We start from the raw sequence: 27,447 nt of genomic DNA, 5'->3' as shown, positions 1-27,447 counted from the left end.
GCATCTTCATTCTGTGTATTTTTTGAACAGGAGAGATTTCTCATTAATACTAACATTTTTCATGTGTAGATTATTTCTCTGCCCAATGATCTGTAGAATTATGTTCCTGAACTACCATCATGTCCCACAAAGTCATTAAGTTAAGTGTTAAATAACATTCATATTTATAACTATGTGACAGCACGGAATGTATATACACACACACACTTAAAATCTTTGATTTCATAAGGGTGATTCTAGGTAAAAAAGGTGGATTTATGTATAAAAGTAGTTGCTAGAAAAACCTATCTAAAGCTTTAGAATTTAGTACTGACAAGGTCTCCATTTCTAGACCACAGAGAAAGAAAACTTGGACAATCTTTAGATCAGATAAATCGGCTCACAAGCTGATTAGCGTATTTTTTCAGTAATACGCAATTTCACTGGCAAAGGACGCAGCCACTGAGGTCTAGAGCTCATACGCATTTATACTAGAATTGGGCAGACCTACACACGATCTCCTTGGAAAGACTACTAGACTGAAGTCCATCTGTCCTTTGGAATTGCTCTCTCATCGTAGCCAGGTAGAGGGCACCCACTGGGGTTCTGTGTCAAGTTTGTTTATTAACCGAAGCAACTCTTGATACGCCTTATCAAGATCAGAATTCACAATTGCTGTATCAAAGTAGTGGCCATTGTTCTGTTCCATCTCCCTCGTCTTCTCTATGATTTCTCTCAGCTCTTCTGGCTGCAATCAAAACCAGAGAATTAGTGTATGTGTGTAAGCCTCTCCCCAACAACAACGGAGTAGGAAAAGTTAAAAACTCGACTCAGAAAAGTCTTTTATGCAAATTTTCATGGTATGGCTACCAGCTATTGAAAAGTTTACAATAATGTTGAACCAGGATACATATTTGAAAGCTAAGGGCACTCAAAGACAATCCCTTCTGATTGGCCATAACTGGCAGACCAGTAAATAACTGTCTCAGACTGAAGTAAATGAAGAAGATCTAGCACTGCTCATTTTATGACATCTTACTGAGGCTCTTAACATCATGTTTCTAAAAAACACATTATTAGGTTGCTAAGCCCATTATCCTTCTGAAAAAGACTGGAGATGGCAGAGATAGTGTGAAAATAAGTTTGAATGGTGTAGAACAAGACACCATTCTTCTGAAGATGTAGCACTACAAACACCAAACAGCCAAAGGCAACAGCTGTCATTGAAATACTTTCACCAGCAACAAAACAGTAATGAGAACCACAGTGAGAGCTATACATTTAAGTTGATCAAATCACAATAGCGTCAGGTAAATGACATTGCAGAAAAATGGAAAACATGATTTGGGAGCTGGAAGGGAGTATGTCAAAAGCAAGAATATTGCAGATGTAGATAAATGATGCAAAGGAAGAAGTAGAAATAGTTTGTTTTACTTCAGAATTTTTTTACACTTGGATTCTACAAGTGTGTTTGTTTTTCTCTTCTGCAGCTTATTTCTGTATTATATAAAGGAATATCCAGGTATAATTTTTGAGATAGTTTTCTAAAGAGGGTATTTTCAGAAGGGACTTCAGGCCTTCAAGATTTTCTTCCTAGGCATTATAAAGAAAATCAAAGCCACATACAGGCATACATGCAAGAAATACCCTTTTATTTATCGGGGGAAGGGGTTTAACACAGTAGCATTTACCCAACTGAAATAAATACAACTCCAATACGATTAATCAGAAAGAAAACAGGCATAGTTTAACACCAATAACAGTGTATTAATTTTTATTGCAAATGGATTCCTTGATTACTGCAATAAAAAACCAGGACATACATAAGATGAAGTATTTATGTAAAATAAAGTTTCATTAATCGCATAACCATGAAGGAGGAAACACGCCCATCTAAAGACTATGATTATATTAAACTGAGGCAAATTAAAAAAAAAAAAAAGAAAAAAGAAAAATTCCTCTGTTTTAAGACTTGGACTTTTAGATCTTCTTTTAGATCTTACACCCAGCCAATACATCACCCTTGCACCAAACAAGGAGAGCAAAACAACACAACTGTAGAACACAGTGAGGTACAACAGCCATATCAGGAGTCCCTTTGAGTTACGCTGAGAAGACTGTTCTTCCTCAGTATGAACTGCATTATGTTCAGTTAGTACTTTGAAGATATGATGGTGGCTAAGTGCTCGTACCAACCACTGTAGGATAGATTTCAGTCAAAAAGCTGAAGATCAACATATTTCTTTATCCTAGCAATAAGCACTTTGTGTCTCATAAGATGCCAAGGACCTTTTCTGAGCTTTCAGACACCCTGGTTTAATCTATGGGTTTCAATTCCATTCTGCAGAACTAACTTCTCATTAACTAAACGATCTGAACTGGATAAGCTGAGATCTTGACATGACTCTGGTTGAAACGTGAAAAGTGATCCTACAGGATCAAGATTAAAATAACTTTATCTGAAAAGTTTTGGAATACATTTTCAAATAAATGCTCTTCCAAGATAAGTTCTCCCTAGAATTACTCTCAGGTTTACCTGAAGACAAAGTTGGGTTTTCCACAGTTTTGAAATAAAGGGTCATATTTTTGTACCCAAACGCAGGGACCACAACTGAGACATTGTGCCCCACGATTACTAAATTAGTAGTGGATTCCCTTGTCTCATACCTCTCACATTCCTTTGGACAAAAGCATCGTGAGCCCTTTCTTTAGTATGGTCTGCCTACTAAACTACAGCACACAGATCTCAACTACACCGCTTCCCATATATTGTCAGTACCCAATTCCAAAGAGTATACGAATTTGTTTACCAAAAGCATTCCAGATTTGTAAATAAAAAGCAGCATGGTTTCAGAAGAAGTGTTAGACCATTACCTTTGGGTTTTTCCCTTCTTTGGCCAATAAAGCACGTAATCTCTCTTGTGAAGGTGGTGCAACAAATATAATATATGGCTTCAAGTCAGAATTACGTAGTGTCTTCAGTGACTGCAGAAATAGGATTTATTAAACATTTAACAGTTCCACACATGAAAAGGGCATTTAATAATGCATTATTCACATGCTATAATTGATAATATACTCTTCAGTGACAATTGTACATTAACAGCAGTATAATTAACCATAACAGTATTATCATCACCACTCGCAAGTTCAGTCACCATTTCCTACAAAATTGATATTCCAACATTTTTCAGCTTCATGGAACCCAAACATTTACTTTTGTTCAAGAATCTTCTTCATAACTAAACTGAAGGAACATATCTTTTGGTATCCAAAAGGAAAAAAAAAGTCACCTACATTGCAGTAAGTTTCCTTACAATGCTAAGGAATGGTATCAGCTTTTAATCGAGAGTAGAGTCTTTAAATACTATAGTTTAAATACTACAGCTTACCATTTTCTGTTTTGAAGATTAAAATACAAGGTATCAGATGCACTACTACTGTATGTTTAGCGTTTTTTTTTGGCAGGTTACATTTACATTAAGAAACAAGAAATAAAAAGAACCAAACTGTAGTTTGATTTTTCCAAAAGTTCCTTTTATGTGTCTCGGGACAAACAACTTGTCTCTCAGATATATTTTTATAACGACAGAATTAGATCAATTTTCAAAGTGTTATGAATTTTCAACTTACTACATGCTTTGTGATACCCATGAGCTATTCTAGTAAAGTATCACATGGTTCCAACTGGTGATGGCTAATTATAACTTCAATACTACCAGACTTTACTGATGTATTTGAGTTTTAGGCCTTCTTTTGCAGCACCTGTAACAGCAGTAGGCCTCATACATATTGTATGTATTAGAAATGGGCTGTGTTCCAGGACTCTGCCTCTTCCCACATTTGACTAAATTTCCCAGTTGAGGTCTGTATGCGTAGTTTGTCTCTTCTTTCTCCATAATCAAAAGGTCATAGCTAAAGAGCTTTTCAATATTGTTGATGTGATGTACTTTAATCCTGTCTGTTATGGAACTGCATAAACATTCCCAAAATGCAGTTTCCAAGTATAATCACAAACAACTTCCTCTCCATCTTCAAAAACCTCAGAGCTCACAGAGTAATCGGAATACTGAGAGACACAAATCTTATTTTAATTAATTTTTCAATTCAGATAGTTCCCACCAGCTTTAAGTATCTGGAAACCAAGGCCCCTATTACCTTTAGCACAGATAAAGATGTGTCTATTTCCAAACAAGGAACAAGAAGGCTGTATTCATAACACACTAAATAGAGTTAACTGAATACCACCGGAAGAAAACTTGGAATAAACATGAAGATGGACCTTGAAAACACAGTCATTTTATATAGACCAAATACAGCTCTTTAGATTTTCACAGTAGCTTCTACAATTAAAATACGACAGGTGACAGTTTTGCCATACCTGGGTATGAAGATTTAAAAGGCATATCTTGCCAGAGTTGATTACTTGCCGCACGGAGTCTATGCTAGTACCATAGAGGTTCTTTTCAAACTCTCCATACTCAATGAACTTTCCTGCAGCTATGTCACTCTCAAATGCCTGTCGGGAAATGAAATGGTAATCCCTTCCAGCTACTTCCGTCTCTCGCCTGCTCCGAGTAGTATCTACAAACAAGAGCAACAAAAAAGAAATCGAGACAGTGATGCACCTATAGAACGGAAGGGAGAAATAAGTATTTCTCTTAGGAGAGACATTTCTAACCAAGCAAAAAAAGGCATTTGAAATATCTAAGAAATGCAAGTATTTTATTTTCTACAATAAATATCCCTGGACAGATTAAGTTGCCAAAGGCTGAAACTACATTTAGAGGTCTTGTTTGCCTTATCTAGAGGAAAAAAAATAGTCAGCAAGGAAAGGAATAGTTTCACCTGTGCAGCTGCATTCTGGATGTGAAAACAGCTATTAGCTGTTTATAACAAGTTCTATTGTTAAGCTGTTTTTAAACCTAATTTAGGGTACATTAGACATTAAAAATGTAAAATTAACTGAAATATAAGTGGTTTGGGAAGGCACTAAAGCCACCTAAATTTAAATTTATGCAGGATATGTAGGTCAAAAATTCTCTGACCAACGTACCGGTTTCTTCTTTAAACTTCTGTAACTCACTCCAATTTTATTCAAACTGAAATATATGCATGTCTTAAAATGCCTCTATAACACTGTGTTGGGACATTGGATTTGCATTGACTTACCAAAGCCACTTTTTGCCACACAAGATGTAACTTTATTTGTCCTTTATCTAAGAGCTGACTATATCCGGCTCAAAATCCCCAAACTCCTAATTGCTATTTTCAACACAAGAGGATTTGTCTGCAGACAATGTTTAGAATAAGCAATCGTATCTGCCCATCAAACTTACGGGGAACCGCAGAAGCAAAGCGATCCACTTCGTTATTCATAAGTCGCTGCCGCAATTCATTTTGACCGCAGTTCTGTGGGCCGATCAGAACAATAGGCCGTTTCCTATTTGCTGGTTGATGATACAGTGACATTTCCTCGTAGGTCAAAATTTCCTCATTGTCATAATCTTGAGAGAGAAATAACAACATAGTCACAACATGCTTTACTGCTAGTTGCATTTATTGCCTGTCATGCAGGATCAAGTTTCAGGCAGCTCCTGACTCTCTGTCCAGCATCTAACCGTGAGTCACCAAAGCAACAGAACCCCAAAGATCATCACTTGCCCAGTAAGATAACGCTTTTTTTCCCCCTTTCTGGAGAAAGAAAATGCGTTTCCACTTATTACTGATTTAAGTAGTAGCATAAACTCAGGAAACAACTTTCTTGCCAAGGAACAAGTTTCTAGTGCAAGAATAACACTTTATGCCCAACAACAACAAAAAGCATCATCCCAATCCCAAAGTACTTCTGTAAGAATATAGTATAAATAGCCTACAAACTCTCTGTGGAGAAAGTTTCCATTTACTAAACTTAATTATGCAGAATGAGATGATATTACAAAACCATAATAAATTGGTTCATCATTGTAAAATTATGACTGCTTCCATGCCTAAAAGGCTGTTTTTTTACCCCACCGTCTGGTCTTTATTAAGGACACTAAATGACCCTACAAATTCTGCCACCTCTTTTACATCCTTCATTAAATGCTATTAACAAACCATACTACTGCTCCCAACAGAACATCATCAGGCAGTATTTCTAACATCATATCCTGAATTTCAGCATTCTTTTCACAAGGCTATTTGTAGAATCTTTTATAGTCGCTTATAAGTGCACACACTGTGCAAAAGATGTTGCTTACCATCATTTTTATTTGCATTGTATAAAACCTTTTTCCGTTTCTTTTTGTTTTTCTTCGCACACCAGAGTTTTCCTAACCAAAATAAAAATCATCACAATCAAATACCATACAGTAAAAAGCTTCCTATCCCACCCACTATCTGGATCTTTAAAGTAGAGAATTTATTCTGCAGTCTTGAAAAGGCATAATATTCTTCATTTCATTACAACGGTTTGGTGTACTAAGCAAATGTTGCATGCCAAGGACTTCAACTGAGTCACGGTGGGTAAAATTCTTTAAGAAAAAAGAGGCTTTCCAAATTCCCCTACATCATCCTAATCACATTGCACAAAGTTATGAAAAAAACATGTGATTTATATAACAAAGTGCTAAATTCAGACCTGTATTTACATGAAGAATTTAAAAAAATCATCCCACTTGTATCACAAAAATGGAAGATTTTTCTACAACTCAATAATGACAAGGTTCCAGATATCACTAATTAGCACCTCTGTAAGAGTTAGATTTTTTTTTTCCCCCCCTTGGAAAGCATATATCCAACCTGATTTTTCTGGCTCCTTGTCTTCTTCTATGGTTTGCTTCATTGCTTCTCTTTGTTGCTGAAAACTTTTTCCTTAATGCATTTAAGAAAAAAAGTACAAAAGCAGTTAACATTTAGAAACCATTTCTGTATTTTTTTTATAATGACTTACTCATTTTACTTTTGCCTAAGCTTTTACATCTCTGAAGGTTTTAGTAGAATATGACATAAGAGAAATTTAAAAAGAGAAATTAAAATTTAAAAAGAGAAACTAAAATTGCTGCAAAGATTGTTTATTGCTTTGAAAATATATTCATCAATAATTGCAGAGCATTTGTACTATTCTGGACCATTTTGCCTGGAAAATTGAAACTACTGGAAAGACTACATTTCCCCACTATGATGATATGGTTTTCTAATAATTTTTGTATGTTAAATGTGTTCTATTTATACTAAATCTTTTGAACTTCAGCTTGAAAAAGATTAGCCTGTATTTAAATCAGTGTTCCTCTCAACTTACTCAAATGTCATAAAGTAACAGTGTGATATTCTACGGAATTTGAAAAGTCTTTTGTTCACTTGTTTAACAGATCAGAAGATCTTTAATGGTCTAGAGTGCAGTACATATTTCAATGCAAAAATTATATATTGACTTCAGTGTCTGAAAACCCTATTACTGAAAGGCCCCCAACAGTTAGAAAGGAAGCATGACTGTTACAAATAACTGAAGCTCTTTGCTAAGTGAAAACATGCAGAAGAGTTACCACGAAAGAGAAACGTTTTCCAAATATACTACTTGATATGGTAAGAAACCTAACAGCTGCTCTCATCTCCAGAGAACAAGCAGGCTGAAATCCCACATTTCTGCCATAGCCAGCAGAGGGAACTCTGAATCCACAGAGTCCCCAAGGTGGAGGAATAAAGGAAGAGGAGGACAGCTCTTGAAAGGTGAACTGCAGTGGAAGCAGTAGCTTTACTCTGCATTTAACATCTATACATGGAGATGCCTCTAAAAGGCAACCAATAGTGAGCTCTGTTGCAAAAGGTTCAAAGTCACAGATATTTAAGGCAATGAATATTTAAGGGTATATGAAAACCCTTGAAAACCAGAATATTGCCCCTACGGCTATGGGAACAACTGGCTGTCAAGCTTTTTCTAGAGCTTTACTTACCAGGGATAAGGCCTGCCAATGGCTGATTATCTTCATCTCCATCTCTGTAAGCCTGCCACCAGTTTGGATCTTCTTGGCTGATCACATGGAGTATATCTCCTTTTTGAAAAGATAGGCCTAACTCTCGGCAGGGGACGTAAGGGTCATCAGAGGGATCATAGTCAAAATGCGCTTTCACATGTATCTGCGGAAGATGAAATGGAAAAACAGAGGAAAAAAACCCCTGTGACTTCTGAAGAATTACACCCCAATCTTCCTGTGACTGCAGTAGAGCTCCGATATATAAAACCACCAAGATCCTATAAAATGGAAACTTTTTCTGGGGCATACAGGAGATACTGGAATGGAATCATTACCTAATTTAGCAACGGAAAAGACACAGTTGTGCTAGGTTGGAGATAAAGGCCTGAATTTAACTCTTGTTAATTTTAAAGTCTATGCAATTTCCTCACCATTTTAGGAGGCAAAAATCCCTGAGCTACTCATTTAAGTTCTTTGCATTCAAAAAGTATCAGAGATATTCTAATTTCTTTAAAATACCTAATAAATACACAGATTGAAACCCATTTGCTGGGCTTTAGGTGAAGTTTCACTTGTAAAATATTTTACTTTGTCACCAATCATTAATGTTTTTGTTTGGCTGTGATATAAATCTGTGCATTCTTTCTTCAAACTGTTAAAGCTGTCTTAAGAAAAGTATGTTAGCTAAAAAGATAATGAACAAAGTTTCCCCGTATACAGACTTTTCCTCCCAAAGCATATTTGCAAGTTCCATCAATCCAATTTTTTATACATATATATGTAAAAATAGAGAAATTGAGAATTTCAAAATAGAATTTCAGAAGCACAGGCAGTTCTACTTTTACAATTTCTTACTGTTTCAGAAACTGAATTAAAATCATACTAAGAGTTTCAGCTTAACACCACCAATAATTTTCAATAGTTAATTCAGGTGTTAGTCTGGTAACAATTAAACCAATTTAAACAATTAAGTTTTGGTTTTGTTCCACAATGTAAATGACCTACAGAAGAACTTTCTACGCGTTACTGGAAAAACAAGGTATGTACCACCAAAAACTTATGTAGAGCTACTTACAACTGTCTCCTTCGCAGGAGGTGGCTTGCTCTGCTGACTGGGAATCAACACAAAGGTCAGAGTACCATGCATGTCAGCCTGAGATAAAAAATAGAGTCTTCATATACAGTATCAAAATATGGCTTAAGGTTAAGAATTTTAATAAATAACATATTTTAGAAAATGCTTCAAAAATTCCCATAAAAGGCAGTTCCTAACAGCACATCATCTACCCCTTAATTGGTTTAAAAGATATAGTATAGATACAGATGCAGTGATTCAGTGACAGGCTAGAAAGCCAAATGTTGATATTCAGATTTTTAAAGCCTAGCATTCTTGGTTATACATAAACTATTTCTATTTGAAATGGAGCAGCTGCAATTCTGCAAGCAGGGACTTAGGAGAAATGGAGAATAATATTCTCCTGTTCTGCTAAAAAATACCAACAAGTACTTAATATCCATATTGCAATCAGCCTGCTAAGAAAGCAGAACATAATAAATGCCCTGGCCTTAAAGAATTCTTATTTGTTTGCATACTCTTGTATACGGAGTGTGTTTGCACACATAACGAATATCTAGATAAAATGCCAGTGCCAACTCGTGACAAGGTCTACATGTGTCTCACTTCCTATACATCATTCCATGAACCGTAACACAACAATTTATGTTGCATAAAATCAAAGCATATGCATGTATCTCAAAAAATTCAGACCTAAGGCTTAAATAAGGTAACCATAACTGAGCATAACATGATTAGGCTGCAGGAAAGGAAAATCCACAATTTTCAGTCAGCATGCATAGTCCCACAAGGAATGCATAGAATTTCACACTGATCGTGTGAATAGTCTTGTCTTAAGTCATGTGCAGTTCATTATCATTTGAGTAGCAAGTGGTGAGGCAAAATTAAGAAGGAAAGTAACTTCCTTCTCTTGTGCTTGTTTTAAGTATTTTTTGGGGACTGAAGCATTTTAAAACTTCACTTCCACATTACAAAATACAAAAGACAACTTATAAAGAATTAAAAATATTATTTTAAATTAATGATTTCAAATATATATTAAAAAACCACAGAAGGTTTTTTTTTTTTAATTTATTTTCAGCAAGTAACTTGCTCTTATGTTAATGTATTGTGGTTTTATATCTTTTATTCTGTAACTCTAGGTTGCAGGAGCTGCTCAAGAGCAGAACAAGCTCTCTGCGGAGAACTAAACTGCCAGAGTTGAATTATCTGTCAAGCATCTACAAAACACTCTTTTCAGAAGCATAGGACTTAAGTAAATACGGTTTTTTTAAAAAAAAAAACAAAACAGATGGCAATGGAGACAATTACAGAGTGTGAAGAATCTCGGATATCTCCGATCCAAAAAACACACAGAGATTGAAGGCTTTTCAAATAACTATAAAAATCTTTTTAAATGGCTTAAAAAAACAAAACCAAAACCCCACACATTTCTGGCCCTACTTCCCTCCACTTGACCTCATTCCATGCATTAGCTGAAAAACTTTAATGGCAAATTTCAGAAAAAATCCAACTAAGGGTGGAAATTGTGCATTAAAACCTACAGTCTTACTGTAGCACGAGACAACTTCATCTATGGACGTTGCTGCCTATTCTTCCTACAATAATGCAACCTACAGCAGAACCCAGGTCTTTGTCCTGATTTTGATTCGTCTATAGAGCAGAGATCTACTAAGTAATTCAAAGATTTACTAAATATATTTCTCATTTTTTTTTCCCCAAAGACCCTATTAAATAAGTGTTAGTAGATATTTCAAATGCTTTGTATCAAAGTTATAACTTAACTTTAAAAAAAATTTGTCATTTTCATCTCTTTTCACTTTGACAGAATGGTCTTGCCTGCTGCAATCAGACCAAAGATTCATAGCCAGGTTCCAGGTGTCCCACCTTGGACACTGATCAACAGCAGGTGTCAGAGAAAAGCATAAGAAAAGAGCAATACTGGGCAACAGAAAATACTGGTAATTCCCAGCTTTTGACATTCTACCTCGCAGGGCCTTTGAGAGAGAGAGTACCTCTGCATTTACTAGTTCCTGGTGGATTTCTTGCCTGTTGTTTTGACTAGCTGCTTTTGAACTGATGTATAATTTTGTCATGAATGGTTAAAGTGTAATAAACAGAAAAATGTCTGTGCTGGTAAACTACTAGACAAAAGGGTTTTTATCAGGAGGTAAGAAGTCTAGTCATGTAAAGGTCCCATGTGATACAATTTGTGGTGGGGTAACTCTGACCAGCAACTAAGCACCGACCAGCTCCTCACTTGCTCCCCTCCCCCAGCAGGATGGGGGAGAGAATCTGAAGACCAAAAGCAAGAAAAACTCATGGGTGGAGGTAAAGACAATTTAAAAAAAATGAAGGGAAAAAACCCCAACCCCACAAGTGATACAAAGGCAATCACTCGCCACCCAGTTTTTATTGCTCAGCTTGATTTATATGGCATGATATATCACTGTGGTCAATTTGGGTCAGCTGTCCCAGCTGTGTCCCCTCCCAACCTCTTGCTCACCCCCAGCCTACCTGCAGGCATGAGAGTGAGAAACAGAGAAGGCCTTGACACTGTGCAAGCACTGTTCAGCAACAGCTAAAACGTTGGTGTGTTATCAACACTGTTTCAGTCTAAAATCAGCCTAAAACACAGCATATAAGCTGCTATGAAGAAAATTATCTCCATCCCAGCCAGACACTACCACAAAATCACACAGCCACGCATTTATTAACTGCGGACTCAACCAGAGACAAAGATGAAAAACCATGGCTTTTCAGAGCTAAACAAAGTTTTTCTTAGAAATCATTAAAAGCAAGTCTCAAGATGATAGCTTGACTCTTCCACATTTCTAGGCTTCATTTTTGCAGATAACTGCCATTATACTTACTAATATTGTATTATGCATCAGAAAGAAAACTTGAAATGGCCCTCCACACATAAACGCTAGCTATCAGAATGAAAATATTTTTAAACTAATGCTAAATATGAGCACAAATGACAAGCAGAGCCAACAGGCTTCAGTCTTATGAAATGAGTATTTTTTTCAGAGAAAACAAGAAGTGTCCAACTCACCAACAAGTCAAAAACTTCATTAACATCTTTTCCACGAATCTCAATACCATTAATCTCCAGAACTTCATCCCCTTCATGTAACAGCCCACTCTTCTCTGCAGCACCTCCTTTCACTATTCGACTAATGATAACAGAATCCATTTCATTGCGAACAGTAGCACCCTGTGTAGCAGCAACACATTCTAAATTTATTATATATATATGAAGCTCAATGCCATCTATTGTATATATTCCAAGCCAGTGGAGAAACATTTCTATGTTGAAAGAGAATGCAAGTAACAGCTCAGATGCATACACCCAATGCTCCAGTTTAAAAAACCACTGCTTAATTTCTTTAAACTGCACTAAAAATTGAAGAATTGCTCCATACCATAAGATTCATGATTTTTTAAAAAATGTTTTCCTAAGGAAACACTTATTTGAAAGATGCCAAATAAAAGATGAGAGTTGCTACCTCCCCCCCTCCCCCCCAAAAAAAACCCCCATGGTTGGCACAAGGCTATAAGCTTCCTTGCAGCAAAGCTTGGGATAGCGACTTCTGTCAGGAAGTCCTGTCCAAACCCGCGTTGACAGAAGTTGTACAGATTCTAAATGGTAGTACGGTTACTGCTATATGAAGATACCCAAAAGTTTATCGTCTGTGACTGTTTCTCATTTTGGAGGGAAGGAGAGTGTTTACAAGTCAAATATCACCTCCACATTCAAATTCCAAAACTTTCATAGCAATTTTCAAAGGACAAAAAAGCTTACTTCCTTTATATATAACTGAGCGAGTATCAGTACTTACCAATGGAATATCCCGAGCTTTCTCAATGCGAACTATTTTAACCGTCTCCCCTCCGTACACGCCAACATTTTCATAAATTTTTTCATCTGTCACAGGCTCTGGTTGCATTTCTTGTTCCGCAACCTTATCATGAGCCAGTAAAAGTGCCTAGTGTTAAACAAAATCAGCTCAGTTACAGAAAATTTCACACTTTGTATGTATACAAAATAGTAGAGTTCAATGAAATTCTGCAATTTGAATAGTCTTTGCAGGTCACAGAATATTGCAAACTGACTCAAGCAATAAAAAAAGATCATTTATCACAGCTATGTAGCACCTACTGCTACATACTTTACAAAACTTGCCTTTCAGAGTAGAAAAGAATAAAAAAGCAATTTTGAACAAACAACTATGACTATATTTAGAGCTTCTCCTTCCTAAAAAACCAGACATTGGTTTACTATGTATGTGACTGAGGATACAGGCATAAGAAATTACTGCAGTGAAAACTGCTCATGGATTTACAACATCACCACAGGACAAAATTTCCTTTATGCACCCTACGGTAAACATGAAACAGCTGTCAAAGAAAAAAAAACATCGATAAGCAAAGCAGCTGGTGTTGCCCTGACCCTACTGATCTACTGCTACATTGTTTATGTGCAAATTACCATGTAATACATGTAGAATGTAGCAAAGGCTGAATACAATCATGCACTACACTTGATTAGAAGTTTCCATTAGTTACTGGAAATTGGAAACTTCTCATCCTAGAAAAATACTAAGACATTTGCACAGTTGAAGAATAAAATCCATCCTTGCCCAGTCAGCCCAAAACATTTGCAAAAAATAATTTATACTGAAAACAGCAGCAAGAAATACATCCCATAGGTTAGAAGTTCCATTTCGGTTTACCTGCATGTGAGGGGCATTCAGCAAAGCATTAAGCTCCTGCCCATCCTTATGGTGACTGGGTTTCAAAACACTCTGTACCTAAAAAGAAATCAAATAGCAAAACTCTTAATCTACTCAGTGATTTATCAATCCTCCCTCCCCTACTCAAGCACAAACCCCTTGTTGCAATTATTCATTTTACTGAAAGTAAAGTATATCCACGTAATTGTTACACTGACTGATTGAGCTTAATCTGGAACACTTAGGAAAATATGCCATCAGACCACAGGACTACTCCAGCATATCTTGCCTCAGTAATTAGCTACCAAATCAAAGCTGGCATCCAGTGCATCACACAGATTTGTCAATACCAGAAACTGGCAATTTGCTCAGCTACCACAAAGATGCACACAAAAAATTTAAAACTCTAGAAAGGAACACGATAGTGAAATCAGTCACAATGAAGTCTATTATGTGAATATGCTGGGTCTTTTAAAATGGACTAATTTCTCATTAACATGACTAGCCTCCTTTTTCCTTAAAAGCAGATGGTTTATTTTTACCCAAACTATTCCCACCAACAGCAAGACTAAAGATTCCAAGACAGGTTTTGCAATGCATCCTGGAGCCCCTGCCTCAGAAAGCGTACGAGTCAAAACTTCAAAAGGTCCCAGAAAACTGGGCTGATTCCAAAATAATCCACATTAACACAAGAACAGTTTTTGCTCATGCAGCTTCGGTTGCCTAAAAAGGTTTGCCTTCTTATACAGTTACCAAACATGCGTTGCCATCATCTCTCACAAATATTAGAAAATCCTGGTATGCTTATAGAGAAAGCCAGGAACAGGGAAGTCCCTCTTATCTAAAGTGAGACTGAAGAAGATACTTCCCATAGCCATTATCCTCTGGCCTAATCTGACCAAAGGCACGCAAGTCCAAAAGCACAAATGAATCCAGAGACATCAAGAGTAGATTATACATACCAGAGCAGCAGCTTTCAGTGGGATGGGAAACATTTTTTTCAAGAGCTTTTTACTCTTAAGCATGAGGTAATGTGACATAACAGAGAATCAAGAAACCAAAAGTTCCAAAGTGAAAATAAACGTTTTGCGTGATCTAACAATATCTAGATGTCTGACGAGCCTCTATCTAATGAGCAATTTTCTACAGAAATGCTAACAACTCTCTTGGATGCTACCAGATGACTGCACTGAAAACAGTAAAGATACTTTTAAATTCTAGCAGAAGCCACTAAGTGAACCATTCCCAAGGGGCAAGTTCCTTACATTGCCAACCACACACTGTCCCATGGAACAAGATCCTGGGCTTAGCAGTAAACCTGGCACAACCTCCAAAAGCCTTCTGACATCCCTAGAACATACCTCATGGCGAACAAACCTAGTATAGCTTAGAAAAGTCAAAAAGAAGCCAGATTTAAGTAAGTTTTTTACTGATTTCTTTAAAACCCTAAAGAACAGAAAGCATTCAGCTTCATATAGGCCTGACCTCAGTCATACCTCTGAACTGGCCAGGAAGCTATTATCCCTGGCTTAGCCTGATTTTTGGGATGCCATATAGCAGACAGAGCACTGTAAAGGATATATTTCACTAACAAACTTTTCCTCTGTGTTGAAAGAAGAGATTCTTCTATACAAAGTACTTTCTCATAGAGGTTTATTTAAGGTCTCTAACTTTCAAGGGACTTTCAGTTCCTTTCTTGATGAAGCTGCAAGAAGCTTTAAAGCCTTATTTATCCAATCTTTATGACCCTTTTACAGGAAAACCTACTCAGAAAGCAACTTAGAAGTCCTGCAAGTAAGACAACCTTTTGAATGCAAGGTCAGAGGTTGGGGATTTGACAGGGGAAAAGCAAGCAACCAGGCCCAACCAGTCATTCTGTGACTATTCTTCAAGTTGAATTTCTGCTTTGAATAATTTAATTATTCAAAACTTTAATAGCTCCTCTTTTAAAAGAAAGAAATATTTATTATTTGCTTATTTAATGAAGCGCTAGAAAAGCTTCAGGCTGCTACATAAACCAGTTATTACACCAGTATTGCTGCATGCCAGATTCCTTTGTGGTAATGAATCTCACTTTTGTAGGCTGTTATTCCAGAAGTGACACACTACGGGTAGCAAGGGCAATCCACACTAAATATGTGGCAATAACAGTATTTTCTTAATTCTTAATTCTCTAGCTTTTATTGTTAATTACGTTAACTTCAGTTCAAGCAGCCCCCCAAAAGCTATCAATTTGGTTTCATTACACACACCTGTGGAGGCAGATGGTGGAGTGATATTAAACATTCAGAATTTAACTGCACCTGCAAAATCCTGTTGTTGTTTACTCTCAGGTGAGCAGGACTGTCAGAGGGAATATACCTACACATTGTAATGCACTTATACCAGAAGTTACAAGCTTCCACTGCACCCTCTCAAAAGTACTGATCTAGCTTAATTGCCTGCACTTGCTGAAGTGAACAGTAGCAAGTCTGAAACCTTTAGAAACATAGCCTATATAAATTGAGCCTATTAAGTATATTGAATAGCAAGAACATCTGTAAGGTATTTGATATGTGCTGTTACAGGCCAAAAATTACAAACTGCCTTGAATGCTGCATCGAATATTCTTACAAGGTCAAGATTCAGACCATGTTCCCATAATCCTTGCCCCCATCTTGGTCAAGTTTAAATGGATTTAAAATCAATTTAATTACACTTGATGTTTACTGCCTATTTTTATTTAAGACTTGGAGTACACCACATTACATGAAGATTAGCTCTCTAAAATAAATTCCTTAAGCTCAAGTGCTTCATTCCATCTTTTTAATGCAATTAAAGTTTCTTTTAAAAAAACCAAAATAATCTTGAGTTGTTGGTGCCTGGTTATCAGAACTAGTGGGAAAAGTTAACTGCACAAATGTACTAGTAATTTTAAGAATTTCCTAAAGAGGACTAGAAAATAAAAATGTACCATTCCACTCTCATGTGTTGTTAATAGTTACAAAATTCAAAATAAAAAAAGTTTTCACAACACACTGTTCATACACATAATGTTTTATAAAAGCAAATCATCAATGAAAGAGTAGATGAAAACAGATTTTTTAAGTTCAGTGTAGTAAATGATAATACCCCCAAACACACTTCCAAAAGTGTAGTTTAATTAATTTAATATTAATTTTTACTTTTTTTTTTTTAAAAGGGAGGATGTTTCATGTTGCAATATGAAATTGTGTTGCAAACTCTTTTCCTGTTAGAGCTACAGAAGCATGAGCTCTAGAACAGGTTCTCTTTCACACGATAAAGCCTCAAACAAAACATGTCTGTAGCTTTAAATTAGGACACGCACTCCAAAACAGTTTCAGAGTTGTACACTGTCACTGATGACCTGTGCACTAAAATATGCACATTAGCATTACCTGTCATTTAAAATTAATGTTATGCATGTATCTGCTATTTTTCTTTCTTGTAATGTCTTGTGGCTTTTATCATCAAGGTGTTATCAGTTTCTTAAATCCAGGCTTTTGCAAGTGTCTTTTCAAAAACACCCTGCAGTAAGTAAACGAACTGCTTTCTAGGGGAGCTTCCCACGCCTATGTTTAGGGATGGAAAAAACAAAAGACACAACCGAAAATCACAGTACAAGAAAAAACCTGGGCAGGCAAGATAGACACTTTGTCAGGGTAAAACAAAAACAAAACCAACTTTTCCTAAAGCAAAAATAATTTCCTCCCGTATTGCTACCATAACAAATACAGAAGCCTTTCCAAAAGGAATAAAGGATCTGAAAAACAAGCATAAGATCTATTAGGCAAGACTAGGAAGTACAGAATGATGTGAATGGAGGCCTCAAGGTGTTCCTCTTGAGACACTTCTGTCAGGCACAGAAATATTTCCGGCTTGATCATTTCAGGATGCTATTTAACATATTGCAAAATAAAGTCACTTAAATACACCAGAAGCTGAATCACTGAGAAACTAGATTACATCTGAAAATGGGAAGAGACATATGCAATATATTGACTTTTCAGGAATTCCAAGGCTGGACAAGACAGGGATGAGAGATGAAGAATCAAAATGGAGTGCAGGAATACTTGTGCCTTGTATGTAATAGTCTCCTGGGTGATGACAAAATTCCATTGGTTTAAAAATTTTAGATTAAAGAAATACTTTCTTTATGCTTCCTTCATGGATTGCTAAGAGATACAAAACTGGCTTTACGCCACTTTCTGATTTTAGGATTTACCAAATCACCTGAAAAAAAGAGAGGAATATGTTGGGAAGGTGAGGGGTAGGGAAGATGCGGAGGAATATGGAAGTTTGAAAACAGACCTAGAGTTTTCCTAGGCATATTTTCTTCTTGGACACTCCTATTAAGCAGCAAAAAAAAGGACATCATATCCATAAAGGGGAAAAAACAGCTTTCTTAAGAGATAAATCTGTAATATCCTATATTATAAATGAAGATTCAAAAAGCTCTGGCTTGTATCTGAATGAAATCCCAAACTAGGCCTGTGTAAAGTGGCTGTTTGGGGAACTAGTTTACAAACAGAAGTTAACTGAAGAGGTTCCTTCAGACTCGCAGACATCGAAGAAGCCTGGTGAGGATCCCATAGCAGCCTACAGGCTGATGAATAAGCCAGAGGGAAGCTCATATGTAAAATACTCCCACCTGGTTTTGGCACAGCCTTACTGACAAACCTAAACAGGAAAATCCTGAGCTGCAGTTTAATCAGCACACTGCACCTTTAGATAACATTTAAATAATGTCCCTCAAGAATCAGTAATTTCTTCTGCAAAAGAATTTCAGGCTTGCTACAATGCTGTTTTCCCTGACTTATAAGGTTAAAGTCTAGAGAAAGGAAGGAGAGTGGAAAGAGACTTTGAAAAAAATTGCTTCAGGCAGGAAAAAAACCCCGGATACTAAAAAAAAAAAAAAAAAAAAATCAACTTGCTGCCATACTGAAATTGGAGTGATGTGCCTTTAAGCAACTGGAGAATGGCTATATACTGGCTCAGGTACTCCAACTGGTGTACCTGAGCCAGTTTTGAACAGGTAAGTTTGGTTCACTGGGTGCTAAATGCTGGAGCATTTACCCTGGATCTGTCTTTTGCTGAACACTACAGTGCTACGCTTGCACTGATACCGGTATTCAAGCTAGCTAGTTTGAAGTTAACAAATGTATATCCGTATAAAGTGTAGCCACACTTCACTGCAATATATACATGCACCAGGCCATGGAAAATTAAGATGAAGTTATTGAGCAACCCCTCAAGAGGGTCTTAGCTGCATCCAGACACATGTGAAAACTCATTCTGTTCACAGCAACTTTGTATCTGATGAGTCTTCTGTAAATTACTACTAATGCTTATAAAGCTATTGTATACAGATATTGCCCATCTATATTCAAGTGAATAAGCCTCAAATAAAGTACTTAATCTGGCTGAAACTGTAAGAGTAATTCAAACAGTTAAGATCTGACTGAAAAGATTAAAGTTAAAAATCTTGCTCAAGTAAATTTCTAAAAGTATACTTTAGTAATTTCTAAAAGACATATCGGATCTTGTAAAAGAGCTGTCATCTGTCAGACAAAAATTAAGTGTAATCTGACCATCACAGCAGTAATTAAAACACTGAAATTAAGTATTAAGGGATCTGTTGCTTACTTTAAAGCAGAATGCTTGTTTCCAGTATGTTTGTATTTTCAGAGATGCCTCCTAACTTAAGAACCATGGCTCAACTCAGAGGAAAGTCACAATAATAGAGAACTAATTCAATTCTTGAATGCTTGGCATAAAGAATACTGAAGGCAAAAGTTAGATTTTCATAACCACGCCCTCTTCCTATGTTTAAACGTAGTACCTTTTCTGTTATGTATCTACCCATGCTAAAAAGGGAGTTCTTATCCCCAAAGTATTTTTCTGGTTACTGCTTGGAAATCTGGAAAAACTGGATACAGCAATCAGTGACTATTATAATCCCTTTCATATTCAACATTCAATAACTCAGACAAGCTTGACAAGTACGTATTTCAACAACAGCTATGATTACAGGTTTCATATATATCACAGAGATGCATACTGTACATACCTCTTGCGCTAGTTCTTGTGCATTGGAGATGAGAGGATATGGAGGGCTGGCTTTGTTCATGTGCACTGTAACAGCATTGTGTATCTTAAATGCATTCTGAAAATCAGTATTTTGAACAAGCTGTAAAATGAGAGAGATATCCTCTTGGCTCTGAGGGTCTACCAAAATGTGCTGGATATGCTTAAGAGAAGTTAACAGTTCTTCCACTTCTAGGTAGGAAATAACAAAATACAAATAAGGTACAAGTTAACAAGATTCATAAGGAAGTCATGTTTACATTAAGGTTTTTACAAAAAAATTATTTTGCTGTTCAGTTTTTAATCAGCAACGATGTATGCAAATTTATTAGTTATCCATTATTCACTCTTACTTTTATTAGCAGAATGTATCTGAATCAAAAAAAGGACCCCAAGTTGGTAACGCTGATACATTTAAATTTAAATTCCTGTTGCAGGACCAGTTCTCCTCCAAAAGAAATCAACTATACGTAAAAAAATCCAATAATTGCAGCTCATGTATCGCCATATGGGAAAGAGGGACTATTTTGCAATATGAAAATAACCCCTTTACTAAACTAATGCACTGAATATTCACTGTTATTTTGATACATCTTTCCATGTATATCTCTCTCAACTAAATACTGCTTACTTATAGAATGAGTGTTTGATAAGTAAACTACACTCAATTTCTAAGCATAAAATTATGCTTAGTCTTAGCACATTAAAATAAAAAGGTAAGGATGAAAACATAGTATCTGTGGTCAGAGTTCTGAAAGCCATCTGCACCAGAAGAAAGTTCACATCTTTTACCTACGAAATTTATGAGTTCTGCTCGGACCATAAAATATTTTAACATATTTTAATAATCGGTTTATACGTGTTTGCAGAATATTATACATGTACCACATTCTCGAGCTTCAAGAACTAATCTGGTGCTTCAGGGGTGCTTTTTAAAGACTGTCAACAAACTTACATTTTTTTTAAGCCAATCGAATTTCTGTAAAATGTCACTTCTCAATATTAAGTACTTGAAGAAACTACCTAAAACAAGGAATGAGTCATACCTATAATGCATATAAACCCAGATAAGAAATCCTCAAGCAGACCAAACAAACAGTGGCTGTTTTGAGCCTGAAATAATATACACATTCTCACACATTATCTGAAAAAATCTGTTCAGCCACAAGAGGCTCGTCAGCTATCTTTTATTTTAATAAATTCAAGTGAGCTAGAATTTTCAATCCTGGTATTTTTAAAAAATGAACAACAAAGAAAATCCCAAATTTTAAAACTGTCAATTGATACTGAGGTCAATCTCCCTTACTGGTATCAAAATATCACCTTTGAGAATTATTTTTAAGTTTTAGCAACCTTCATTTATTCATTATGAGCTAATTAAATAACATTAAAATAGGAATGCTATCACAACATTAGCTAATTTGCATTTTTTACATGAAAAATCACAGTAGATACTGATCACTAACAGATACATTCTGTCACGAAGTTTCCTTTACCTGTTTTTAACCTCAAATTCACCAGTACACTGAACACAACGCTAGACTCAAACTTGCTGAGCACAAGGTTAAAATCGTTGATAAATGGACACATGAAAACCATAAAGCTAATAAAATACGTATTTCAAACAAGTTTATTGGCTTTAATTTTGGACAAAGTATACCTACACATATGTTTTCAATTTTGAGTTTGCAAGTCAGTCTTCTGTATAATAAAAGGAAACAAACAATCCAGAGCTACTACTCTTGTCCTTTTACTGTCTGCAGGACAATAAAAACAAAACAAAACAAAACCCTCCAAAACCATTCCACACATGCTAAAAACATCCTACCCAGCAAAGGTCAAGGGCTTCTTCCTCTAACCACTAAGAAACAAAGGGCAGTAGTACAAAAGCTGCCCGGAAAGCTCAGATACCAGCTGTGCAGGATATTCCACAGGTGAACTCCAGTACAGCTCACAACACTAATTAAGGCAGCCAATGTCTCACTAGGGAACTGTATACACAATATACTGCCTATCACACAGGGGGGAATGCCATTTGGAGAGAAGGCTAAAGAACACTCTACAAGCAAGAATATTTGCTAAATAGGATGTTGTCAGCTAGCAAATGTCTTGCCTAGAGGAGTATGCAGACTACCAAGGCACCTCAGCAACTGATTCTCCCAAGTCTGAGGAAGTGCACTATTTTCAAGCATAAAAAAAAAAAAAGATAGTGTAAAACAGTCAGATGTTACTGTGAAGTTCCTATGGATACCTGCTCAGTTAAAAAACACACCAACCCAAAATTCTGCTGTTTGTCACTGTACCGGATTCAAAAAACAGTGAGGCATTAAAGAAGAACCTAACTTCTTCTAACTCCTCCTATGCATAAATTATTTTATTCAATTCTTTCTGAATTGTCTGTCCCCCCCCTCATATACCTGAGAATTCAAATACATACACACATATGTACACACACAATTCTTTCTAATACATATTCCATATAAGATATAAATATATAAAGATAGACATCTTATTCTGTATCTATAATAAAGACGTCCTGTTCCTAGATGCCTCTACATATTCTTTTCAGCACTTTGCTAGTTCCTTCTGTGTCGCCCTTTCTTACAAACTACACAGCACTCTCCTCCCCGTGTTAATTCCCTTCTACACTGAATCTTCATCTGTGCTGCATATACAAAATTATTTCCCCCCACCATGAAACAGCAAACAAATACCCCCCTCATCACGATTCTAAAAGAGAAATAATGCCTGAAAAGAGTGAAATGAAATATTCCCCAAAAGCTAGCAATCCATTTCCTAGTCACTTGTTTAATAAAAAACCCCATATACATAAACCCACATACAAATCTGGCTTTACGCATGCCTAACTCTCTCTACATTCCTATTTCTGAATTCTGAATCACAGATTAGATTTTGGTGCAGGTTTTTTTTTGTTTGCTTTTGGTCTTTTTTAAAAAAAAAAAATCCCAGGTAACAAAAGACTCCATCTCTAGACATTTCCTATTGAAAGGGTTGTCTTGAGGGAAAAAAAGTTCAGTAAAAGACTAACATCTGCATTTACTCACAGAAAAATGTCAGGGTTGTTTTGCAGAACAAGTCCATTTTTTAATTGCAGATCCATTAGCAATCGCCTACTTTTTTTTAAAGTCGTCTTTTACAAGAAGTGTTGCAGCCTTTTTTCCATTAGGCTATGAAATGGCTGGAATGTGACGAGCACTGTGCGATATACGCATTAATCAAAAGACTGCCGGGGCAAAAGTATGCAACTGCAGGGGAGGACCTGTGGTCACAGCCTAACATGTTAGATTAGAAAAAGAAAATAGTTGCTGTTTACCACCTTAAACAAAAAGTTATGAACAGCAAGCTTAAATAGATATAATTGGCTTTATTATATGCCAGCACCAATATCTTAATTCCCAAGCTTTTTAATATATCTCTAGAGTACTCTATGTGCTGGTACTAGCACTATAATACTCCACACACTACTTGAATCACAGGGCTAAGAAAAGCATTGTTTTATCCAAAACTATTTCCGAAAGTTTATTTATAACATACTTATAAATAAGTTTTGCCCAAGGTATAAAAACAAAAAGTAGGCAGCTTTTCCCAAAAAAAAAAAAAAAAAAAATCTATTTCACTGTAACCACAAAAGGTTTACTTACATGAAATGTCAGTTACTCATTTAACTAAATTAGCTGAATGAACTGTAGCAAACAAAAATTTTTCTGCATTTTATAGAAGTATATTGCTGTGAAAAAGCCAGTTAAATACTTATATGCACATGTTCTAGGTGCGCAAAGTTATTTCCATTAAGACAGCTGTCTAAATCATACACTGTTTTCATAACAAACATGCCCTTTAAACTTGTTTTGATTAAGTGTCCTGTTTTATTTTTATAAATAAAATCCAATTTGTTTAATCTAGTCTGCTTTTTTTTTTTTAAGATGAAAAGATTAAAGACTTGGCAAAGATCTGCCAAATTAGTTGTTGGCACTTAGGAAACATTTTCAAAACTAAAAATACAGACAATCAGGTCAATATTCTCATTTAAAACACATATCTTTAGCAGAGGCTCTATGTATTAACACACAAAAAAAACCAACCACAAAAAAGCAAAACTAAAATCAGTATTTTAAAAAAGACTGAATAAAAGTTGTTTAACATCTCTATAATTCACTAGCACCTGCCCAGTTTTATTTGGGGTTCTCCTAACAAAGCTTAGAGATTTGTGAAAGTGACTAAGCACTCTCACCTGGACAGCAAAAGTGGAAAGATGGAAAGAGGCAGGAGCAGTGTAGATCAGAAATTCAGTATAACCAAACAGACAAACTGCAAAAAATTTCACATACTAGCAGTTATTTTTTGGACAAAGTCATAGGCTAGCAAGTTTCTTGGAGACCAAAGAGTTGTATATGTAAATTTTAAAAAAATCTGGCCTCTCCAATTCAGGTATTAAGTATTAACAATAATGGACTCAAATCCTCTCTATGAAATCATATTATTTTGTAAGCGTGCACGCGCGCGCATGCATAAATGTATTCGTAAGGCAACATCCCTAGCCGTGACACTAATCAGGAACAGTCAGCTTTCAGAATAAAAAATGAAAATTCTTCTTTTGCAATTCAGCAGAAGTGTCAGATGTCAGAATGGTTAAAACCTTTTTTTTTTTTTAAGTTTGCAACAACTCAACATCACAGTTGAGTATAATCAAAAACAGCACTCTTAACAGGAGTGCTAAACTATTATAAATCCTCTCTTCTTAAATCTTAAGTCTACCTGATCCAAATTGTTACTATAATTCTCTCTGGCAAGGAAATAACGGTAGTATGTTTGTATGCCTGTCAATATTAAGTCATGACTGCTCTGATTGAAATAGATGCCTATGAAGCCCTAGTTCAGCTCCCTGGTGCACATATGGATATATCATGATTTAGTCTAATTACATCTCCTAAAGCTCCTTGCCTTTCCAGTTCAAAGAACAGACCATATTCACTCAGCAAGCTAGTCAATACTTCTGCCCTATGCACATACTTTTAAGCCTTATTTACTGCAATTCAGAGTAGAGACAGACATCGTTAGTTTTTTGATTTTCATTGTATCCGAACACTAAGGGGACCAGCTTTAGTTAAGTCATGCAATTTACTACTGTGTTTTTACAAAATATGCTGACTGCAGAACAATGACAAGACCCCAGCTTCGATTACAAAAGTGAAGAGGAGTTTGTCCTCGTAGACAAAACCATCTAGTCATTTTCCCTCAAGGTGCATCTTATACCATACGTTGCTATTTCCTAATTTACCTCTTTCCACATACACACCTCTATATTCTTGTCTCCAGTGTTTGGTGTTTTTCTTCTTACATCAAGTATTCACACAATCCTAGCTTCCATTCACACCAATTTCCCCCCTTCTCTTCTTGCTGAGCCAAACCTAGTTTCCTTGTTCCAGGTTTTCACAAATATTGTCTTTCTCCAACAATCTCAGCTTCCCCCACAGCCTCTACCCATTCTATCCCCACACTGAGAGATTTTCAAAATAGCCTTTTGTCATCACAGTAACTTCTCCACCATTGTCTCTCCTGTTCAAACAGCTTCAGTCTACCCCAGCTCCTTACTGGTTCTCAAGCTTGTCAGACCCATACTCGTTACTCATTTCTCTCTCTCCTACCAGCTTCCATGCCTAGTTTCTTTGCCCATTGGTTTCCACCTAGCCCTCTCTCCAAGTTCTCAGTATCTCTAGCATGAAACCTAGCCTCAGCTTTCTAATTCCAAGTCACTCTCTTTCCTCCCTTCTGTAGTTCCAATTTGCAATTCCTCCTGTAGTCAGTCTTCAGAGCTTTTAGCCACTGCGGCTAAGCAAGTCCCAACAGAAGTCACTTCTACTGTTTGATGTCAATCTTTGCATTTTCTGCTTTGTGTTCCCTCTGAGAAGAGAATTTCACAGTCAAATATCTAATACTTCATAAAGTACAGAATCTGCTTCTTACAAAAAGATCTCTTGGACAGAAGCTGACAAGCCCTGCACTACACCAAGGTACACCTGCCTTGTTCATAACCAACTAGGAGGTTGGACATGATGACTTCCTGATGACCCTTTCAACCTGAATTTTCCTAAAAAGGGATTTGTACAATAAGGATTACCAGAGGTTATAGAATAGAGCCATATTTTAGCAGAAATGTTGCTCAGGCACATAAATGCTACAGATGAAGCCAAAAAAAAAAATCAGCAATTTGATAGCTATTTTTCACTCTGTGTTCTCTACTACCAGCCAACAGGAAAGAATAGCAACAATCTTTAGTGCAGCCCAGAAAAAAGGCACCTTTTTAAAGCAGTCTGGATCTTAGAACAGGTATAGATTTGGAAATCTGAACCGGACTCCTGCAAATCCCCAGTGCCTCTTTTTCACCCCAGTGACACACCACATTTTAGATAAAGAGATACTTATGTTTGAGGAAGAAAGGTTAGAAAGTTTTTCTACACAAGCACAGGTGAAGCAATGACAGCTACAAAATGAACAATTTCAGAATCTACTTCTTCAAAAACTACTAACATTACATTTTCATCAATGCCTAAGTGCCAAGGTAAGCAGATTTTCACAATCAACATCAATACTTCAAGAGAAAATGTAAGTTATATTAGGTGACAATTGATAATGCAAGACAGCCAGAATAAGAAGAAACCACTGGCATACATCTCTTTAAAATATTAAAAACTCTTGCGTTTTGATTTTAAATGACAGTAAGTGTTTATTCATTGCTTATTCTGGTCTGTGCTTCATCAAACATAATAAAATTGGGTATTACTTGCATGGTTTTCCCCAGCCTAAAGAGGATGGAGTAATCCACTGAATTCATTAGTTATCTACAGGGTATTTAACTGTTCCCCAAACGGATCGGTTTTGAAAAGCCACTTGCCGAGGCACATAGCCTGATGCTTGACTAAATAAATAAAAAACTCCAAACCACCACAAATCCAAAGGAGCAGAAGACTTTAAATCTGTATAGGAAGAATTAGCTAAATTAGGTTTTCAGGCCTAAAAGAACATTAATATCAACTAAATATTTTCTCCATTAGCCCATTCATTGCATTTTACATACCTAGTGTCTTCACAGTATAATGAGGACTCTCCAAAACAATTCCTTCTTCTGTGTCAAATATTGGATTATCTATTCCAGTTTTAGGAGGAATTTGTGCTAGTTTCTTTAGCCTCATGGAAGCAGTAAGGTCCAGTTCTTGTTTCTTTCCCTCTTCTTCCCGTCTGCGTCTTATGTCCTCCTGCTGCTGACGGATTCTCTCAAGTTGAGCGCTCCGCCTCATGGGCATCATCCTGGAGCCCAAATCCCCAGGGCAATCAACAGCCATTTCTCTGTGCTTCTGAGGTTCCTCAGGAGATACAAGATCCACATTTTTTGCTTCACTGTCAGAATCTTCTGTGATATGTCCATTCATATGAGAAGTTGTCATGATTATTTCTAGTTATGCTTATTCTCTTCAAACAGAAATGCTACTATTAGGCCAGTTTTTGTTATGTTGTTGTGTAGAATCCATTATAACTTCAAAAATATTTCCCTTCCATCACAAGACAGCTGAAGAAACATCCAGGAAGAAAATCT

The 27,447-nt window shown here is 36.3% G+C and overlaps 1 protein-coding gene across 1 annotated transcript; it reads right to left on the bottom strand.

The window, feature by feature from the left end:
• Positions 1 to 122: 122 nt before the first annotated feature.
• Positions 123 to 27,447, bottom strand: MPP5 (membrane protein, palmitoylated 5 (MAGUK p55 subfamily member 5)). The gene is made up of 13 exons (XM_009579963.1): positions 26,932 to 27,447; positions 19,819 to 20,027; positions 13,749 to 13,826; positions 12,855 to 13,001; positions 12,068 to 12,229; positions 9,010 to 9,087; positions 7,914 to 8,097; positions 6,763 to 6,834; positions 6,222 to 6,293; positions 5,319 to 5,486; positions 4,361 to 4,563; positions 2,854 to 2,964; positions 123 to 727 (listed from the first exon to the last, which is right to left on the bottom strand). Exons 1-13 carry the CDS (start codon positions 27,296 to 27,298, stop codon positions 551 to 553), a joined length of 2,028 nt encoding a protein of 675 aa, XP_009578258.1. The 5' UTR covers positions 27,299 to 27,447; the 3' UTR covers positions 123 to 550.

The sequence above is a fragment of the Fulmarus glacialis genome, unplaced genomic scaffold (assembly GCF_000690835.1).
Source record: "Fulmarus glacialis isolate BGI_N327 unplaced genomic scaffold, ASM69083v1 scaffold38626, whole genome shotgun sequence".
Lineage (NCBI taxonomy): Eukaryota > Metazoa > Chordata > Aves > Procellariiformes > Procellariidae > Fulmarus > Fulmarus glacialis.
This window is presented reverse-complemented; position numbering and strand designations above follow the sequence as displayed.